The 20,518-nt window shown below is 35.7% G+C and overlaps 1 protein-coding gene across 4 annotated transcripts in view; it reads left to right on the forward strand.

The window, feature by feature from the left end:
• aff2 (AF4/FMR2 family, member 2) overlaps positions 1-20,518 on the forward strand; it is a 263,824-nt gene that overhangs the window by 236,162 nt on the left and 7,144 nt on the right. For all 4 annotated transcript variants that reach the window (XM_057849436.1, XM_057849435.1, XM_057849438.1 and 1 more), the window contains 8 exons: positions 52-167; positions 1,494-1,722; positions 3,817-3,950; positions 4,432-4,495; positions 8,894-9,030; positions 11,125-11,196; positions 14,721-14,814; positions 17,931-17,983. In XM_057849436.1, coding sequence (XP_057705419.1) covers positions 52-167; positions 1,494-1,722; positions 3,817-3,950; positions 4,432-4,495; positions 8,894-9,030; positions 11,125-11,196; positions 14,721-14,814; positions 17,931-17,983 — 899 coding nt within the window. The remainder of the gene's footprint in view (positions 1-51; positions 168-1,493; positions 1,723-3,816; positions 3,951-4,431; positions 4,496-8,893; positions 9,031-11,124; positions 11,197-14,720; positions 14,815-17,930; positions 17,984-20,518) is intronic.

A 20,518-nucleotide genomic window follows, 5' to 3' on the forward strand; every position in this document is an offset into this window, starting at 1 on the left:
CAATTCATGTCACTCTTTTGTAACTCATATTTGTCTTGGTTCTATTCCCAGTTGGACCACATGGAGCCCTCCTGCAACAGCAATAAAAAGCTACAATTGGACAAAGACTGTTTGCTCCTTCCACCTTGTATTTCTCCGATACACAACCACAAGAACAATTCAATGGAGTGAGTACTAAAGAAAGGATCCACATTTAAATCTCCTTAAAATTAAACTACAGCTAGATTTAAATTACTGAATTGATTGTTAATGAAAACATCAGGGAATACAAATTACACTGTGACACAAATGACATACGGCACCCTCTGTAAATTTCTAAAAACAGATCAAGCCGGCTGTCTTGTTGCATAAAACCCAACGTGGCGTTGAGAGAGATTTACAAAGAAGCTCATCACAATCACAGATTATATGGCAAGCGAGAAGGGAGTGAAAGTTGGGGTGACCTGGAGTTGAACCCTCAACATTGTGCGCCTGACGCCTCAGTGTGTGAGGCGTCTGTATTTTGCCCAAGAGGCTTTTTATAGTAGCTGTAAACTGGCTGATGTGATTACCCGACTCAGAGCCTTTCACCATTTTCTAATCTGTGATTTTTGACAGATTATCACCGCTCAGTTGGTCGAATCATGATGATATAAATTAACAGTTAAAAATTAGTTTTGGGGATTTCCTTTCTAATTTTGAAAGCAAGAACTATCCACAACTGGCTAAGTAACATTTCATAAACTGCAAGAGAATATTTGGCAAATATCATGCCATGACACTGGTAGTTGTCACCTTAAAAGATGCATGAGTGCCCTGAAATCCACACACAAACCAGCATTCATTTTTAACAACACACAAACATGCATATTGTCATGCATATTGCTCACATTCATTATTCTGAACACACACATAGCCATAACACACACGCGCGCAGACACTCTGCCACTAATTAGTTTTGTCTCGCAGGTTTTGTATATCATCACTAATGTCTAAGCCTGCGGTGCTGTTCTGCGAGCTCAGCAACTTTTGCATTGCATCAACCCCCCAGAGCTTCTAGCGAGAGGAAAAACATAAAAAATATTATCTGCGGTGTTGCAAACAATATGAGTCACAGGAGCTACAATAAGGCAACTGAGGGATTAATCATCGGAGTTCTACCAGTAAATAAAAAAAAAGGACCATTTCAACTTTCTAAACTATCTTTCAAGTACAAATGAAGTCTCTCAGTGTAATGTAGTAGATAGCACAGCATGGAAAGCTTTCAGAATGTTTGTTGCTATCAACACTTTTAGATTTAGAGAGCCATAAGACAAACACAGAGCACAACAAGTATGTTAATCCATATGCTATGTTGGTAAACAGTATATATTTTTTATATTACTTGTACATATATGGCTGTTATATTGTACAAAATAGGAATCAAACATTGGTGCGTACATCCCATGAGTTTCGGTATTTGTTTTATTGTATTTTAAAATGAATGTGTGCGTGTGTCTTTGCATGTTCTTCAGATCTCTAAACCGGAAACAGTCCCGGCGGCAAGATGAGAAGCTCCTTCCTCCACTACTGTCCCCCCTTTCTGAGGAGCCCCCGCATAAACGTACCTGTGAGAGCAGTTCATCTCTCGGCCAGGATGGCGCCTCAACTTCAGTGGTGCCTTGCTCCATCTCCTCCTCCACACACAGACACAAAAGAGCAGAAAGCAGAGCATTATCACATGCCAGAAATGTTGCTACAAGTGTAAGTTTGAAGATTTGCCTAATATTTACCTGGAGCTAATCTAGTTTACTTTTGTTTTTGTTTTTTTCCCAAATAGCAACAAAAAAATTACAAACAATGAACATGATGATAGAACTTGGAGGACAGTATCATTAAAAAGTGCAGTGATTCTCTGGCTATTTTTTTTTTTTTTTTTTTTTTGTATTCATTGAAAATAGCTGCAGAATTTCATGTGTTATCTTAATTATATAGTTGTGTTCAAAACTATGCAATTATGCTGTGTAATGTTGAAGTGTTATTTTAATCTCATTCATAATTAGGCCAAATTAAAACGTATATAAATGGACATTTGTTTTTGTCTGTATAACACTTTAGTCCTTATTTGATGATGGTTATTAATATAATTGACATTTGTTTTTGTCTGTATTACACTTTGGTCCTTATTTGCTGATGGTTCTTATTATTTATTTATTATTTGTTTGTTATTATTTATTATTTACTTATGAGTCCAAATATAACCTAATACATACATTGCTGGCCAAAAGTATTGGCACCCCTGCAATTCTGTCAGATAATGCTCAATTTCTCCCAGAAAATGATTGCAATGATTACAAATGCTTTGGTAGTAGTATCTTTATTTATTTTGCTTGCAATTAAAAAACACAAAAGAGAATGGGAAAAAATTAAATCATTATCATTTTACACAAAACTCAAAAAATGGCCCGGCCAAAAGTATTAGCACCCTTTGAAAAACCATGCGACGCTTCTCTAATTTGTGTAATTAACAGCACCTGTTACTTACCTGTGGCACATAACAGGTGATAGCAATAACTAAATCACACTTGCAGCCAGTTAAAATGGATTAAAGTTGACTCTACCCCTTTCCTTTGTCCTTGTGTGTATCACGTTGCGCATGGAAAAAAGAAAGAAGACCAAAGCACTGTCTGAGGACTAGAGAAGCAAAATTGTGAGGAAGAATGGGCAATCTCAAGGCTGCAAGTTAATCTCCAAAGACCTGAATGTTCCTGTGTCTGCTGTGCGCAGTGTCATCAATAAGTGTAAAGCTCATGGCACTGTGGCTAACCTCCATAGATGTGGGCGGAAAAGAAAAATTGACTAGAGATTTCAATGAAAGATTGGGTGTATCATGTATAAAGAACCTCGACTAACATCCAAACAAGTTCAAGCTGTCCTGCAGTCCGAAGGTACAACAGTGTCAACCCGTATTTTCCGTCGGCGTCTGAATGAAAAGGAACTCTATGGTAGGATACTGAGGAAAACCCCACTTCTCACCCAGAGACATTAAAAAAAAGGCAGGCTGGAGTTTGCCAAAACTTACCTGAGAAAGCCAAAAACGTTTTGGAAGAATTTTCTCTGGTCATATGAGACAAAAGTAGAGTTTTTGGGGAAAAGGCATCAACATAGAGTTTACAGGGAAAAAAACGAGGCCTTGAAAGAAAATAACACGGTCCCCACAGTCAAACATGACAGAGGTTCCTTGATGTTTTGGGGTTGCTTTGCTGCCTCTGGCACTGGACTGTTTGACCGTGTGTATGGCATTATGAAGTCTGAAGAACCAACAAATTTTGCAGCATAATGTTGGGCCCAGTGTGAGAAAGCGGAGTCTAGACCTGAATCTCATAGAACACCTGTGGAGAGATCTGAAAATGGCAGTTTGGAGACCCTTCAAATATCGGAGACCTGGAGCAGTTGGCAATAAAAGGATTGTCTAAAATTCCAGCAGAGCATTATAAGAAACTCATTGATGGATATTGGAAGCAGTTGTTCGCAGTTATTTTGTCTAAAGGTTGTGCTACCAAGTACTAGGCTGAGGGTGACAATACTTTTGTCCAGGCCATTTTTGGAGTTAAGTGTAAAATGATGATGATTCAAAAAAAAAAAAAAAAAAGAATCATTCGCTTTTGTGTTTTTTCATTGCAAGCAAAAGAAATGAAAATATTACTACCAAAGCATTTGTAATTGCAATCATGCATCTTTTCTGGAAGAAATTGAACATTATCTGACAGAATTGCAGGGGTGCCAATACTTTTGACCAGCAGTGTAGTTGAATCAGGAAGTTCATTCAAAATCTGTGTTTCCAACTCCCTTTTACAGCTAACGGATCATCACAACAAGAAGCCTTGTGGAGACAGTTTCCATGCCAACGGACAGTCCGACTCAGACGCTTGGTCAGAACCACTGACAGAACCAGCAGAACCTCCAAGACCAAGACTGTCGTTTAGCGAAACGTATGTACATACTACAAATAAAGTATGTAATTATGCCTTTCTATAGTATTGAACAAATTTTCTTAAATTAAACACATTTGTGTCTGTTACCATTGAACTACACCATGTTTATTTTACATGTGATGTATGTAATTTCTGCGGTAGGTGACTCGTGATTTAATCTCACCGCTGAGTCTTTTTTAAACCAAAGTAAATAAATCGGGTCATGCAGGACAGAGCAGATATTCTTCTAACAGCTTAACCAATGTAAAGAAAAAAAGAACATATTTTCCTTGGAGGCTTTTGACTTCCTGAATTCAATATTAAAGAGACCATGTGAACCTGTTGGGGTTATATATGGTGCCACCATGTAGTACGTAATTTATTTGATTTTCACTTTAACGCAAAGATTTTTTTTTACATTTTGGGGTGAATGACATCCCTGCCCAAATGTACTATTTGTGCCTGTTTACAGTCTATATTCTCTCTTTGCCGTATCCAGGGTTCACAGTGCAGACTACTATATGCAGGAGGCCAAAAGGCTAAAGCACAAGGCTGATGCTTTGGTAAGTTTATTGACGATCACCACCGAATGAAGATCACACACACACACACTCATAGTGCAAGTACACTTCCATGAACTGATGCATTTAGGAAAAACTATGTAAAGCTTAAATAAATTTTTTTTTAAAAATACAATATATGAGTTAACTGTAATGATGTATGTCCTAGCTTTGTTGGGTATGGTATTGTGCCTGCATTTAAATATGTGCATTTGAGTCCCCACAAAGGCAAAGAGGCTTTTATATGAAACCCCAATAGCATCAAAATTTAAATAAAAAATAAAAATAACATTTTGAAATGAATACAATTTTGACAACTAACAGAGAAAGTGTGTAATATGGCCCTTAAATTGTAAAATAAGGTAATTTAATGATGAAAAAGACTTTACAAGATAAAAAGCATTTTTCACAACGTGTGTTTTTTATATCATAATGCCTTTTTTCAACAATAGCCTTTTTATTTCATAATGTAGTTTTTCAACAAAATGAAGCGTGTGCTGTCAATAGAATACATAAGGCCGAGCATGGGCGTAGGTTTGGTCTCAATGTCAGTAGGGACGATATAACAGCACAACCTGCATGTACAGTTTATGCTGGGGACAGGACATTAATATGACCAAACAGACTGGGTGAACGGCGGTCAGGGCTACATTTCTCACTAATAAGAACCTAATTAATCAATAGGCTAAATGATTAATGCAAAATAAATCTGTATTGACACATATTAACTTTCCCACTGGAAATTTACAGTATAACATAATTTTTCTTAAATCTAGTCGAAATATTTTCTTCATCTTGTTTTGAGTTTTAAAGGCTAGTTAACAGATTAATGTATCAGATTCTTCCATTTACTTTTAGTAAATAATACCATTTGTTCTTATTAAGCTCAAAAATCTAAAAACCGGTCATTTTTCTCCTAAATCCCCCCCAAAAATGCTTTCAAATAATGTTTTGAACAATATCTATTCTTGACACACAAATTTTTTAAGATTAAATATAGAAGATTTTTGCTTAAAATAGGTCTGTAATGTTTATTTTCAGCTACCGATTTTTCTAATTTCAAGAAATCTGAGTAAAATTTACACAGGCAGATGATTTCACTTATTTCTAGTAGATTTATACTCAAAACAAGGGAATTTAGCTTTCTTATTTTTTCAGTTTTAAGGAGATGGGTTTTTGCAGTGCACATGTATAGGTCCAGGTGATACACCGTTCGAGTCAAACCTTTGTTTCAAAAACTACTAAAGAATTTTTTTTTTATTATTTTAACTTTTATTTGCAAATTTAAATTACAATATCTGAACACAAACTAGTGTATTAACATACAAAGAAATACAAAATTGTTACTCATCTCTTAACTATCTAGGAATGCAAAAAAATAAATAAATAAACATTTGCCTTAATACCACTCAAAATTGTCTACCAAAAATAGATAAAAATGGAGCCTTCCATCAGGAAAAACACTACTGCTTTTATCCACAAGCACAGCCAAACTCAACAAAAAATGAAATCTCCTTTGGGCTGCTTTAAGACCACATAAGCAAAATAAAAATGAAAACTGGGAAGAAGGGGGTAAACCTTGGTTCACTACATTTCTTACAACTGAGCAGAGTTCACGATATTTCTCAGTTTATTTAACGTTAATATAGTGGAATACACATACAGGAGGACACTTTTGTTGAAGCAGTTTCCTACTAAGGCTATTACTATTACTAATATCCCTCCTTTTTGAAGCGGGCGGAGGAGGCGGCATGTCGACATGTAACATAATTCTTCATTGTGAAAGTGTGCGTGTTGGTTGGGGGGGTCAAGTCAGCAGCCAATCAAACTTGCGTTTAAGGAAAAAAAACATGGACTGGCTGATTCAGCAAATGAAAAAGGGGTAAATGTAAGTCTGAAAATAATACACTTAATAATGGTAGGTACCCCAACTCAATTCTATAGTTATAACATATGGGAAGACAATCTAAATGACTTATATAACTGAACAAATTATATAATGCAAATAAGGTTGCTTAAAAGTTGGTGGGGACAATTTCAGCATCCTGAAAAGTTGGTAGTGTTTTGTCCCTACCGTCCCCATGCAAACCTACGCCCTTGAGGCTGAGTCAGTTAAGTGATGGGCTGGATCATGGAGTCTGGCTAGCTGTGCTAGCATTCGGTAGCGTCGATGAACTGTTAGGGAAACCTCCACAAAGCATACAATCAAAAACACGCTGCTGCTGAAATCCTCGCTCGGGCATAGGTAAAAGTCGTTCATTACTATCCAACCGGTTCGCAACTTCTCTGAGTAACTCTGAAAGTGACGCTACGAAATGGTAGCGCAGCCAGCCAGACTTCACGATCCATCCAGCCAATCATTTAATTGACTCCACCTTATCTATTTGATTCACGGTGCACACGCTTAATTGTGCTGGCAAACGACATTATGAAATAAAAAGGCCATTGTGGAAAAAGACATTATGAAAGAAATGACTTTGTGAAAAACGCTTTTCATCTTGTAAAATCTCCTTTTGCTGAAAAACGACATTATGAAATAAAAAGCCTATTGTGGGAAAAGGCATTTGAAATAAAAAAAATAATAATAATAACTTTTTATCTTATAAAATCTTTTTGGTAATAATATTACCTTATTTTACAATTTAAAGGACATATTCCAGAATCCATCTGTTATTTATCAAATGGTATTTATTTCTAAATGTTGTTTTTATTTATTTAATTTTGCGGGCAAGTGACTATTTTTGGTCATTTGAAAAAAAAAAACTATTGTTGGCTGGTAATGAGTTAATTATTATGAAAAAAATAAAAATCAACTTTACAGTGTTGTTAGGGGTCAGAACTAGAATGTATTTCTCTTTTTACTCATTAGAATTTATCAACAAAATTAAATCAAAATTATGACAAGAACATTGCTGACTCTAACAAGCTAAAGCTGCAAATATGATGCCTCGTGTAGTTACTACCCTGCCAAGATGTTAGATTTTTTTTTTTTTTTTTAAATTTAAAAAAAACAAAAAAAAAACTAATTAATAAAGATTACTAATGATAGTCATCCAATCATGTTGCTTTTTTCATCCATCTGCTGTAAATTTAAATGATTGGTTCATTCACCCACCACTACCAGTCCAAACAGATTGGAGGTCTAACTCATCAATAGCGGCCAATGAGCAAACAAGGAAATGACCCTGCTATCCTCTCCCATTCAAAATGGATTGGACGCAGTGGTGTTACCAGGATGCCAGGTGTGGGTGGGCATTAGTCTTACCTGGGGGGGCAAAAAAAAAAGAAAAAGCTACAATGCTCAAGTAGGTCAAAATCCAGCGTAGGGATACTGCACCTTAAAACAGGTTTTGTTTTCTCCTTGAGATAACTGTTGTGATTTGGTCGAAACAAATAAAAGTTGATTTGATTTTATTTGACTTAGAACACATCCATAACTGAACAGTAGGCACATGCAGGTGACAATGTTTTTTTAGGTAACCTATTGTGGTTCCTCGGTTTTATTATTATTATTATGTTGTTGTTCTGTGTTCCGCAGCCCCTTTGAGCTCAATTTGACCCCCTTAGAATGCTTCAAATTGCACCAAAATCGGCAGGCAGGTCAAGACAGGTACAATCTTTGATACGGTGTAAAGACAAATTCCAAATATACTATGTAGCGCCCCCTAGCAGTCATTCTTTGTCCCGCCGATGCTTTGAGCCATACTTTGACCCCCTCAGGATGCTTCAAAACTCACCAAACTAAACAGCCAGGTGAACACTGGTGAAAACTTTGATAAAATATAAAAAAAAATTTAAAAAAAAAAATTTTAATCCAAATATCAGTAAATGTGTGTAGCGCCCCCTAGGAACAAAACCAACATTTCATTTCTTTTTTTTTTTTTTTTTTTAAGGTGAAAGAGGAGGTAACAACGCAAAGGTTAAACTTAGAACACATCAGTACTATATGAATAGGATACCATACGCGGTGCCCAGACTGCCGTTAGTTCTACATCCAATTTTCTTTGGGTGGGCAGAGCGTGTCCGTGGGTGGGCACTATACCCCCCCACGGTGGGGGTGGGGGCACCCCACCCAGTAACGCCCCTGGTTGGACATCTAGCGCCGTCAGCGGCAGTCAATAAGTTACCATAAATTAATGCCCCATGAAAGATTTATATCAAGGCCTGTACTGTGAGATTTAATTTTTCTAAGAGGAACATTATCAAAAATAATTATCGGATTTTTCTAAACAATAAGATAAGGATGTAGTCAAGTCTAATTTAGCTTATATTTTTTCAATATTTTCTCAGATTTATCCAGGGATTTGTGCCTTAATAGGGGACTGTCTACCACAAAGCTCTTTAAACATGTATGGTGGTCTAATTGCTTTTTTTTGTCTCATATGTCTTCTTTGTGCAAAGATGGACAAATTTGGTAAAGCAGTGAACTACGCAGACGGTGCCCTCTCATTCATTGAGTGTGGAAATGCTATGGAGCGTGATCCTCTTGAGGCCAAATCTCCATACACAATGTACTCGGAAACTGTCGAGCTAATCAGGTATGGGTTTGAAGTGATGTCAGTAAGTGAGATGGACGTTTTAAAGAATGATGGATAAAAATCAAATACATAATTTAAAAAAAAAAAAAAAAAAGTCAGTTTTTTTGTTGTTGTTTTTTATGCATGGATCAAAGCGTACTTTCCTAGAAAGCAGATAGTAGTGCTGTATCTTATTCCGAGACTATGTCATAACATACCACTTGTGCTTCAGACAGCAGACAGGTTGAAGGCAGGGACTCTTAACTGAAGGACTCCAGTCCAACCTCATCCATCCTACTGAAGTATCCTTGAGCAAGACTGACTCCTTGCTATAGCTTCAAGGCTGCTTATTTGCACCTTTGGTCTCCCAGCGGAGAGAAGAGAAGGAAGGACACACATTTTCCTAAAGATCAATAAAGCATAAATGCCCAAGTCATCTTCTTTGATTCACCCGTCGGTGCTGAATTTCAGAAGACTGATTAACTGCTCCAGAAGGCAATCATGCAGAGCTGATTGGGTCACTGAGGGCAGAAAGCAACAGCTGACCCAACAGTATGTCTGTTTCTCAAATCAAAAATCAATAACCAAAGGTCAGATATATTCTTCGAAATCAAAATGGAGTAAAAGGTTTGTGTAGGGTTTTCACAGTATGCGATAACACGCATGCAGCAAGTGGGCAATACGATAGTGTGAAAAAAAAAACTTTGAGAGAGAAAATTAGAAACGAGTAAAGACTGTTGTACATAGTTGTTTGCCTATACTGTGCAAGGGATGTCTCAATCGCATATTTTTGCATTCAAGTCCAAATCACCTGATTTTGAGACTCTGCCGATACCAGGTCCCGATCTCATATTAAAAAAAACTCTCTTTTTTTTTCTTTTATTTGAACAAAAATTCCAAACATCTTACAGTACTGTACTGTTTTATAGAACTTCCTCTTCCGCTTTTTCTGTGAGTGTTGTCGAGTATAAAACGTACATATTTTTGCTACTTTTGGCAATGCCATTATATTTCTGGATTATTTTGTTACTTTTTAGCCCTTAAAAAATCAAATATTTATATTTTTCTATATTTGTAATCTCACATTCTTCCAATTTACCAGTTAGAAGCCAATTTATGAGGTTGATTAATTAAATAAAAATCTAATCTATCAGAAATGTTTTTTATTTTTACAGAATCGCATGAAGAGATAGATACCTAGCTGTAACAACTAGGGATGTTCCGATCGCATATTTTTTCACTCGAGTCCGAGTCACCGGATTTTGAGACTCTGCTGATAGCGAGTCCTGATCTGATAATGAAAAAAACTTTTTCTGTTATGCTATTTTCTGTTTTGTTTTGTTTTGTTTTTCTTTTTTAATTTGAACAAAAGTTCTAAACATGTTACAATACTGTTTACAGTATTTCCTCTTCCACTTTTTCCGGGAGTGTTGCGGAGTATAAAACGTATACAGTATATTTTTGTTATATTTGGCAATTCCATTATATTTCTGGATTCCTTTGTTTCTTTTTAGCCCTTAAAAAAATAAAAAATATTTTTTTATTTTCTATCTCTGCAATCTCACATTCTTCCAATTTACCAATTAGAGGCCAATTTATGAGGTTGATTAATTAAATAAAAAAGTAATTTATCAGAAATTTTTGTTTATTTTTAAAGAATAGCATGAAGAGATAGATAGCTGTATTTACTAGGGATGTCCCGAACGCATATTTTTACACTCGAGTCTTAGTCACCTGATTTTCAGACTCTGCCGATAGCGGGTCCCGATCCGATAATGAAAAAAACTTTCTGTTACGTTAAAACGCTAAAAACGTTTTATAAAACGTATATATTTTAGGGGTTTTTTTTGGCAATGCCATTGTATTTCTGGATTATTTTGTTTCTTTTTAGCCCTTAAAAAATAAAATATCTATATATTCTTTAAAAAGCTAAAAAAAAAAAAAAAAAGATCCTTTTCACCTGATTCCAATCCTCTGAAAAATGGCCCGATCGGCCCGATTTCCAATCACGTGATCGGATCGGGGACATCCCTATACTGTACACTATTAGCCTTATCACTGACTCTCTCTATCGCTCATTTTCGCTCTTTGTCTCTCGCTTGCTGCTTTTTCTAGGTATGCCATGAGGTTGAAGAACTTCACCAGCCACTCAGCCACCATAGCCGAGAAGAAACTTGCTGTGTTATGGTATGATTACGATTTTATTTTACTACATAGTCTGCATTTCGAGTATCCAATAATTGGCAAAACAAAAATGAAAAATTGGTAACAGAAACGCCTGAATTTAAAAAATAAAAACACTCAAATATCCCCAAAAGACAATATGGATATACAATGCAAAAGTGCCATTCAAACACATTTCTTTTTAATTTATAAGCCACAAAATGTGAGCTACCTCGTCATATGATCACATCCAGCAGGTTTTGAGCATCTTCTTTCAATGAGACTTGACGAGAAATACGGTCTTTTTCAAAAAACAACTTTTAATGGAAGCTCCTATACTTTGATTGTTTTTAAAATATCGCTTTTATTTTGAAAAAAAAAAAAAAAGCGCAAAAGAAACACAGTTACAGATTATGTAGTTCACGCTCATGTTTATCCCCACTATTGCAGTGCCCAAAGTGCTTCACAGGTTCACTTTCACACATTGCAGTACAAGGTTCTGCCACGTATACTGGTATCAATTTAGTTTTCAATGTCTTGCCGAAGTCTGCTGTATTACAGTGAAGTTGGAAATGGAAATTTTTTTTTTTCTAATTGCAAAGTCACCTTAGCAAAGTAGAAACTAGAAAATTTTGATGTTTAGGTGTGCATGACTTTTTCTAATGTGCTGACTAAAACACCGCTGCTTTGTTTTCCTTTTGTGTTTGATTAATTATTTGAATAATTTTTCAACCCAGTTCCATATCAGAAGTCAACAAAAGGTTCCCGAGAAAAATGACAACAATTAGTTAAACATTCAGTCTTTTGAAGGATCTCGCGAGGCAGGTCGTGGGCAGAAAGAAGGGTGTGTTTGGGAGTATTGTCTGTTTTGTGGATTGGACAGGAGGAGTCGGGAGTTACTGTTGTCAGGGCAACGAGTGTTGTGGATTTTGCCGCCTCAGCATCAAAGGGGCTCTAGGAGTTTTATCAGTTTGATATCGGTCTCCTTGTGTTGAGACAGAGCCCCCTGTTATTTGTTCTGGACTGTCCGGGAGGACTGATTGCGAGAGTTGGTGCGTCAGTCAGTTGTATGACACACGCGCTGAGCTTCTGTGGTAAGAATGCGTTGTTTATCTCTTATGCCCTATATTCTGCTTGTTTTCCTTAAACTATGGTATAAGTGCCATTTATTTTATATTGGGGATGTTAGAGTAATACAAACAGTTAGACGGTGCCTACGAGAAAAGGAACTATCTCCTTCACATGGGTTGGCTGGTCTAAAAAATATAAATTCCAAAATGTTTAAACAATACTTCCAGCTTTATGTACTAGGGTATTACAAGTTGGGAGGAAAATAAAAGCAATTATGTGTTTTTTTGGTTTGGTTTTGATTTTTTTTTTTTCAGTAAGATATTGCCCTAAACCAGTACTTTTCAAATAATGGGGGGGTGCCGCCCAGATGGTGGCGCATGTGACCTCAGGGAGCATTCTTTTTCACTATACTAGAATAAAGTGTAATTGCACATCCACTCAGTGGGTGGCAGTGACGCTCTCCTTTTCAGAGTATGCGCAGTATTTTTTAACCAAACAAGAGGACACAGCACAGCGCGCTGGAGATAATAAGAGCTAAGGCGAGGAAAAATGACGAACCGTATGTAGCGTTTGGCTTTTGGCTTTGACTTATTATACAGTGGGAGACAAGAAAAGACCCATATGTTTACCATATCTAAAAATGTTGGCTGCGGACAGCAGGAAGCCAAACAATTAAGACATCACTTAAGACCCTAATAGACCTCAATCACATTGATAAGCCGCTTGATTTTTTTTTTCTCAGCGAAAATGTGCCAAATATTGCCAACAATCGTCCATATTTGTCAGTGTTACAACAGTAAACCAGTAAGCACTGTTAACTTAGCATCATATAAGGTGGCCTACCAAGTTGCTCAGTGCAAAATAAACCCGCACCTTAGCAAAGGAGCTGATATCGCCTGCAGCAAAAATAAAAACTGTCCCTTTGTCTAATGACATGGTCGTTTTGTTCTATTCATTTTTGGTTTTTGGGTCAAATTGTGTGGCATATTGTTCTCATGCGTGAATGTTAATAATCAATTTGAATTTATTATTATTGATTTTATTGCATTTTATTTGTCAGTATCAAATGGTCAAAAATGGGCAAAAGTATACTCAAGGTACCTTGAGTATACTTTTACAGTTTGGACGTGACCTTTTTTTTCGATGGGTAAAGTTTCAACCAATCATCTCCCAGAAGTGGCAATAGCAACTAAATTCAGTCTATTTATTGGTTCAGAGACACGAATGCGTCATGTCCTTCTTATTGAAAAGGACAATGTTATGCAGGTGTTCTTATAATAATAATAATAATTTTATAGATAAATTATGCTATTTACAAAATAGTGGCAGCAAAGAGTTTGGGTGGGGCAATGCGAAATGTTTACGTCTTCCTTGGGGGGGTGTAACAGAAAATAATTAAGAAGCACTGCCCTAAACCAAACTATATTTCCCATTGGAAAACTTTGGTAAAGGTAGTTACTAGGGATGTCCCCGTCCAATCACGTGATCAGTAATTGGGCCGATTGGGCCATTTTTCAAAGGATCGGAATTGGGTGAAAAACATCGGATTTTAAATTATTTTTTAAAATATATATTATTTTTTAAAGGCTAAAAAGTAACAAAATAGTTCAGAAAAAAAAACAAAAGAAACAAAAATATATACGTTTTATACTCCACAACACTCCCGGAAAAAGTTTTTTCAGTATGAGATCGGGACTCAGTACTCGGAATCAGCAGTCTCAAAATCAGGTGACACGGACTCAAGTGTAAAAATATGAGATCGGGACTTCCCTAGTAGTTACACCCATCTACCTCTTCATGTTATTCTGTAAAAAAAAAAAGTATTTCTGATACATTAGTTTCATATCATACTGGAGAATTAGATAAACACATGTTGTGTTTTGCCCTTCATGTGTACTACCTTAACTCATTCAGTGCCAGTGACAGTATTAGATATCAAATCCATTTCAAATGGGAGGGCTGACATTGAGTGCTCATGTCTCACTGCAATGGACAGCGATAGACGTCCAATCTAATTTGACTGGGGGGCTGCTATCTACACCGAAAAAAATAACTGGTGGATTTACTTGATAAAATCATTGTAACAATTTGCACTTACTTTTATTAAGAAAATTTTACTGCTTGCACTTACTTTTATTAAGTAAATTTTACTGCAAGCAGTAAAAATTACTTCATAAAAGTAATTGCAAATTGTTACAATGATTTTATCAAGTAAATCCACCACATTTTTTTCAGTGCATCTTTTAATCACTGCCAACCCTCCCAGTCAAAATGGATTGGATGTCTATTGTCGTCAATAGCAGCCTATAAGTTAATTTTTTGCATTATTTCTACTACTCTGTTTCTGAGTGGGCATATATAAAATCTGACTGTATTCTTTTGGGATGATGCAACGATAATACAGTATTGGGGATGAAGCTTTTACGGTGAATTTATACAGAGGCTTCATCTGCCTTCTAATGGTTTTGTTTCCATAGTAACCGCTGTCTGTCTCTGCTGTATCTGAGGATGTTCCATTTGAAGAAAGACCATGCTGTCAAATACTCACGTTCGCTGATGGAGTATTTCAAGGTAACACACATACACACATACTGGCACACACGCGAAGATAGTGACTTTACTTCCTTCCCCACTAATTTTCCACTCTGTGGGTGAAAAACATGCAGAGCCAATTACAATCCCTAAAACACATTTCATATTCGTTTTCATGGTGCCGATGCATTAATTTTGTATGGCGTTATTAAAATCCATTCTTTCTCTTTGATATTAGCGCCCTAATTAGCTCCATCAATCATCAGAGAGGATTGTTAGGGTTTAATGTACTTGTTTTGATTAATTATGTGTAGTTTAATTAATTACTGAGGATGTCATTATCACAGTGCCGTATTTGCAGTGATGGGATTGAATTTCTGGGAAGGCACGGAATGAGATTTTGTGGGAGCTGCGTGCAAGCGTGGTAGTCAGGCTGTGTACTGCAGTGTTGTGGGGACAAAATAATGAACTAAGTCACACTGCAAAATAAAAACAGTTTCACAATATGATAAATGCACATTTTAAATGAACAAAGTGTGCCGCTTTGGTCAACAACAAAAAATGTTGCATTGATGCAAACACTTGTTCTTTTTTAATTTTGGGGTGCTGAATTCAAATCTGACTGTAAAGTTTTTTTTCTGCTTGCTTGTTTGTTTGTTTCTTTGTTTGCAAATCAAGATTTACATTTTTTTGTGAGATGCAAAATTTTGCAAAGTGCTATTTTTAACAAAATAGGTTTACAACTGGCACTTAAAAAATAGTCCAAAAGTAACAATATGAAGGGAAATAGTCAGCCCACATTTATTATTTATTTAGTTACAAAATAATACCTGTTATGCCATGTTTTAGACAACTGCAGACACAGGAAACCAACAACAGAGACGATGTGACATTGATCACAGTGAACCAATATGTGAAAATCAGTCAACCACGACAAGCTAATGTTGACAATGATTCAGAAAAAAAATATTATATATAACTATTAAAAGGACTGAAAAGTTAAATGGGTATTGTTTGATAACATATTAAGAACTTGTGTAAAATATATATAATCTTATATGAATCTTGGTAACACTTTACAATAAGGGTCCCTTAATTAACATTACTTAATGCATTTTTAGAAAATAACTCATGTTTGAGTAACATTACAATAATTAATATAATTGCTTATCTAACATTTATTAATATATTAATTAACATGAGTTAATGCATTAGTTAATGATTTAGTTAATGCATTAGATAATGTAAAACCAGACAGTAACTAATAGTTTGGTCAAATTAAAAATATATATAGGCCTATATAGGGTTAGGGTTTGTTAACTTAAGCATTTATAATTTCTTAGTTAGGGTACACATGTGCTACACTTTACAATAAGGGTCCAAAAACCATTCAGTAATGTTTAATAAAGGTTAAGGGGGGGGGCTTAAGCATTTAGAATTTCTTAGTTAAGGGACACATGTGCTACACTTTACAATAAGGGTCCAAAAAACATTCCGTAATGGTTAATAAAGGTTAAGAGGGAGGAACTTAAGCATTTATAATTTCTTAGTTAAGGGAAACGCGTGCTACACTTTACAATAAGGGTAGCAAAACATTCAGTAATGGTAATTACTGTAATTAAGGTTAAGTAATACTTATGAGGTACATTAACGGGAAATAATAACATACTTAAGGTTAGGTTATAATATATATAAATATATAATACATAAAGGTTAAGAGGGAGTAACTTAAGCATTTATAATTTCTTAGTTAAGGGAAACGTGTGCTACACTTTATAATAAGGGTCCAAAAAAGTTAAAGGTTAAGCAATACTTATGAGGTACATTAACGGGAAATAATACCATACTTAAGGTTAGGTTATAATATATAATATGTATAATTATATAATACATTACTTAACATTAATTCACATATGCATTAGTGCATTAATAAATAGTTATTAATGTATACTGGTACTAGTAAGTGATTATGTTATTCTAAAATGAGAAACATTGCTCTGTGAGTCCTTGGGTGCTGCTAAACTAACCTTAAGTATGGTGTTATTTCACGTGAACATACCTCATAAGTATTACTTAACCTCAACTAACCATTACTGAATGTTTTTTGGACCCTTATTGTAAAGTGTAGCACATTTGTTCCTTAACTAAGAAATCATAAATGCTAAAGTCCCCGCCCCCCCCCCCCCCCCCCCCCCTTAACCTTTATTAACCATTACTGAATGTTTTTGGACCCTTATTGTAAAGTGTACCACATGTGTCCCTTAACTAAGAAATAATAAATGCTAAGTTAACAAACCCCAACCCAAAACCCTGACTCTAACGCTATATAGGCTTTTTTTTTTTTTTTTTTTTACCAAACCATTAGTTACTGTCTGGTTATGCATTATCTAATGCATTAACTCATGTTAATTAATATAATAATAAATGTTAGATAAGCAATTATATTAATTATTGTAATGTTACGCAAACATTAGTCAATGCAGTTTTAGACAAAAACTAATGTTAATTAAGAAACCCTTATTTTAAAGTGTTACCTGAATCTTTTTTTTTTTTTTTTTTTTTTTTTTTTTTTTTTTTAAATTCATTCATGCAACAAAAAAATGAAAAAATGAATTGGTGGCCAGTATTACTTAACATCTAATGACTTAGTTGCTGCTCTTGTGGTTGAAATGTTTTGTAATCGATTGTGATTTGGGTTTATTTGTACCTTGGCAAAGTACGTTTAAAATCTAAATATCCCTTTGGGATTAGCTTTTTAAATAGTGTGGATAAACTGATTTTTTTTTTTTTTGTAATTAAGATTGCTGTCACTCATTCCTAAGCTTCACGCACCTGTTTGAAAATTGTGCAGACCGCTGACACGTTTCATTCATGAATACTGCATGAAAACAAGGTTAAACTTGGGTTAGCACACTTAAAAAAACTGTCACTGTGTACTGAAATGACCCAGATGCAGCGTTTATTGGATCTGTGGTTCACAAAGAAGTGATCACTGTAAATTCAACACAACAAAGGCAAAAACTCAGAGTAGCTAAATAAATAAATTGAAAAGATGATATTCCCGAGCTTCTTCTCAAGAAGGGCCTTCAGCATGTACCTGTACTTCGATTTCTGTAAATAATGCAGCTTCTCTTGTGTGTCATTTTGTATACCAGAATTCTGCCAAGAGCTCCCACCATGCGCCCTCTCCCTGGAGGACAAATGGAAAGTAAGTACACACATATACAGTACACATCCTTGCTCTCACACAGATAATTTTGAATTTAGAATTCACTGGCGCTCCACTGCAAAATACTGTGGCGTCCCTAACAATCTTGTAGACAAACAAACCCCTGAAGTAAAAAAAAAAGTGAATTGATTTGCTGTAGATGTGAGCAAAAGACTAGAGGGGCTGTCGAGTGCTGGCTGAGGTGAGATAGAGTGGGTGGTGATAGAAAGAGGAGAGGCATGGAGGGGCTGTGGATGTGAAGTTAATGAGTTTGAACAGCTCTGACGCTGTATAACAGCAAGACCGGACCCCAATGCATGTGTGTGTGTATGTGTGTGTGTGAGTAATGTGTGCTTAGCCAAGAACGCGCCAAGTCTAAGGATTAGCAAGGGCCGAGTCCATAATCACAGACATGACGTCAGTGTCAGAGTCACACACCCACTGTGTGATGCGGGAGGAGATTTTTGAACTTGAAAGCTTCATCTAACTTTACAAGCATCATACCAGTTCATGCTTAACGTTTAAACATTAAAAGAGCACTCAATTAGCAAATGATACCTTCAACTCTCCCAGTCAAAATGGATTGGATGTCTAGCGCCATCAATGGCACCGAAAAATGAGCATTCCTACCAGTTTAAATGAACTGGACATCTATCGTTGTCAATGGCAAGCAATGAGTTAAACACTATGAAATTAAAAACAAAAACCAAAAATGTACATTAGTGTTATTGGGGCCATAAGCAGAGTGTATTTCTGTTTTATTTATTTGAATTTTGTCAATTTAGTTTTTAAAAAACATTTTTATGTATTTATTATTTTAGGTATTTAAAACAAATGCATATGGCGGAAAACACAGACAAGGCTGAAAAAGCAGTTTCTGCTCTTGCACCCCTCTTTAAAAAAAACTGCTGTATTTTAAGCCAAAAGAACTGTTGTGTTTGATAGAACAATATGTCTATATGCTGCTATAACAGATTCATGGCACATTAATTCCCCGAATTATTTTCAATTTGTCCGTATTATCCTGGAGACCCCCGTTTACAGACGTCGCGCAACCGCTTTTGTTTCAACCCAGCCAAAAAAAGAAGGTAAGTAATTATATTTATTATTTGAAATGTCTCTCATTTTTAGCTTAGAATAAAATAAATGATGTCTAATATTTACTTTAAAAAAAAAAATACGACTTAAAAAAAATTATTCACTCACATATTTTAAACTTTTAAACAAATTACATCACAATGAAAAAAATATTGTCTGTAAATAAGTCACGGATATCTACCTCATAACTATCGCTTAATTGTATTTTTTTGGTACTGTCGCATTTTCCCCAATATTTTAGATGATAAATAATTGATCTAAACAAAGAAAAATTGAAAAAAAAATCATTTAAAAGGCTAAACCACTCTTTGATATCTGCGATTTCTGCAACACAACTAGGAGTGGGAACCTCTTTGTACCTCACGATACGATACGATTTGCGATACAAAGCTCACGATAACGATGATCTGACGATATGGCCATACAACGATTATCGATACATTGGTCAGGAAATCATTCTAGAATATTCTACAAACAACTAATAAACAGAAAAACAAGCTTCTGCTGTGAATTGGAATGTGTTTATTACTAGTAGACGTCCAATCCATTTGAACTGGGAGGGTGGCAGCGAATGAACATTCGCTCATTCGCTGCCATCCCTCCCACTTCAAACGGATTGAACGTCTATGGCCGTCAGTGGCAGCCAATGCCAGGCAATGAGGTAATTTTGGGCTATTTAAGGTCATTTACCTGTTAATTTTCAGTTACTTCCTGTTGATTTTGGGGTATTTTACGGGTCACTTCCTTTTTATTTTGAATTACAGAACAGGAAGTTAACTGGGAATCACCCAAATGAATAGGTAGTCAAACTCAACAGGAAATGACCTGTAAATGCCCTGAAAATCTGACAGAATGACTGTGAATGCTCTGGTTTCGAATGAACGGACGTTACCAGTCTAAATGGATTCGGCGTTGTGCACCGTCAATGCAACCTTAGAGTTAACTGAGACACTATTATGGTGGAAGATTTTGGTAGCAACTTGTTGTTCCTTTGTACTTCTTTTTTTTAGAAACTGACACCTTTTTAAAATGATATCTCGATTCTTGGCAGGAGCATATCGATAACCTTTTGTGATACAATTTATCACGATATATCACCATTTCGATATTTTGTCACACCCCTAATCGCGACCCTTGTTATATTACCATGTTTCACCCATAAAATCCCCCAAAAATCCGCCTGTGGCCATTCACAGCTGTGTCTTGACACTCGGTGATACATGTTACATGGAGTTTTTGGATCGAAAAGAAGTATGCGATAATATCCATTAAAATCATGGTGTCTTTAATTATGCTCTGTCATGCTCTCACCTCCAGTTAGAGTTTTGCTGTTTTTTTGTTGTTGTTTTTTTTTAAATGCCCTCTGTTCAAAATTTTTCTTCCCCCAGAAAATTGAGATTTTAAGCTTTCCAATGATGACACATGTATATAGGACAG

This window comes from Corythoichthys intestinalis, chromosome 11 (assembly GCF_030265065.1).
Source record: "Corythoichthys intestinalis isolate RoL2023-P3 chromosome 11, ASM3026506v1, whole genome shotgun sequence".
Taxonomy (NCBI): domain Eukaryota; kingdom Metazoa; phylum Chordata; class Actinopteri; order Syngnathiformes; family Syngnathidae; genus Corythoichthys; species Corythoichthys intestinalis.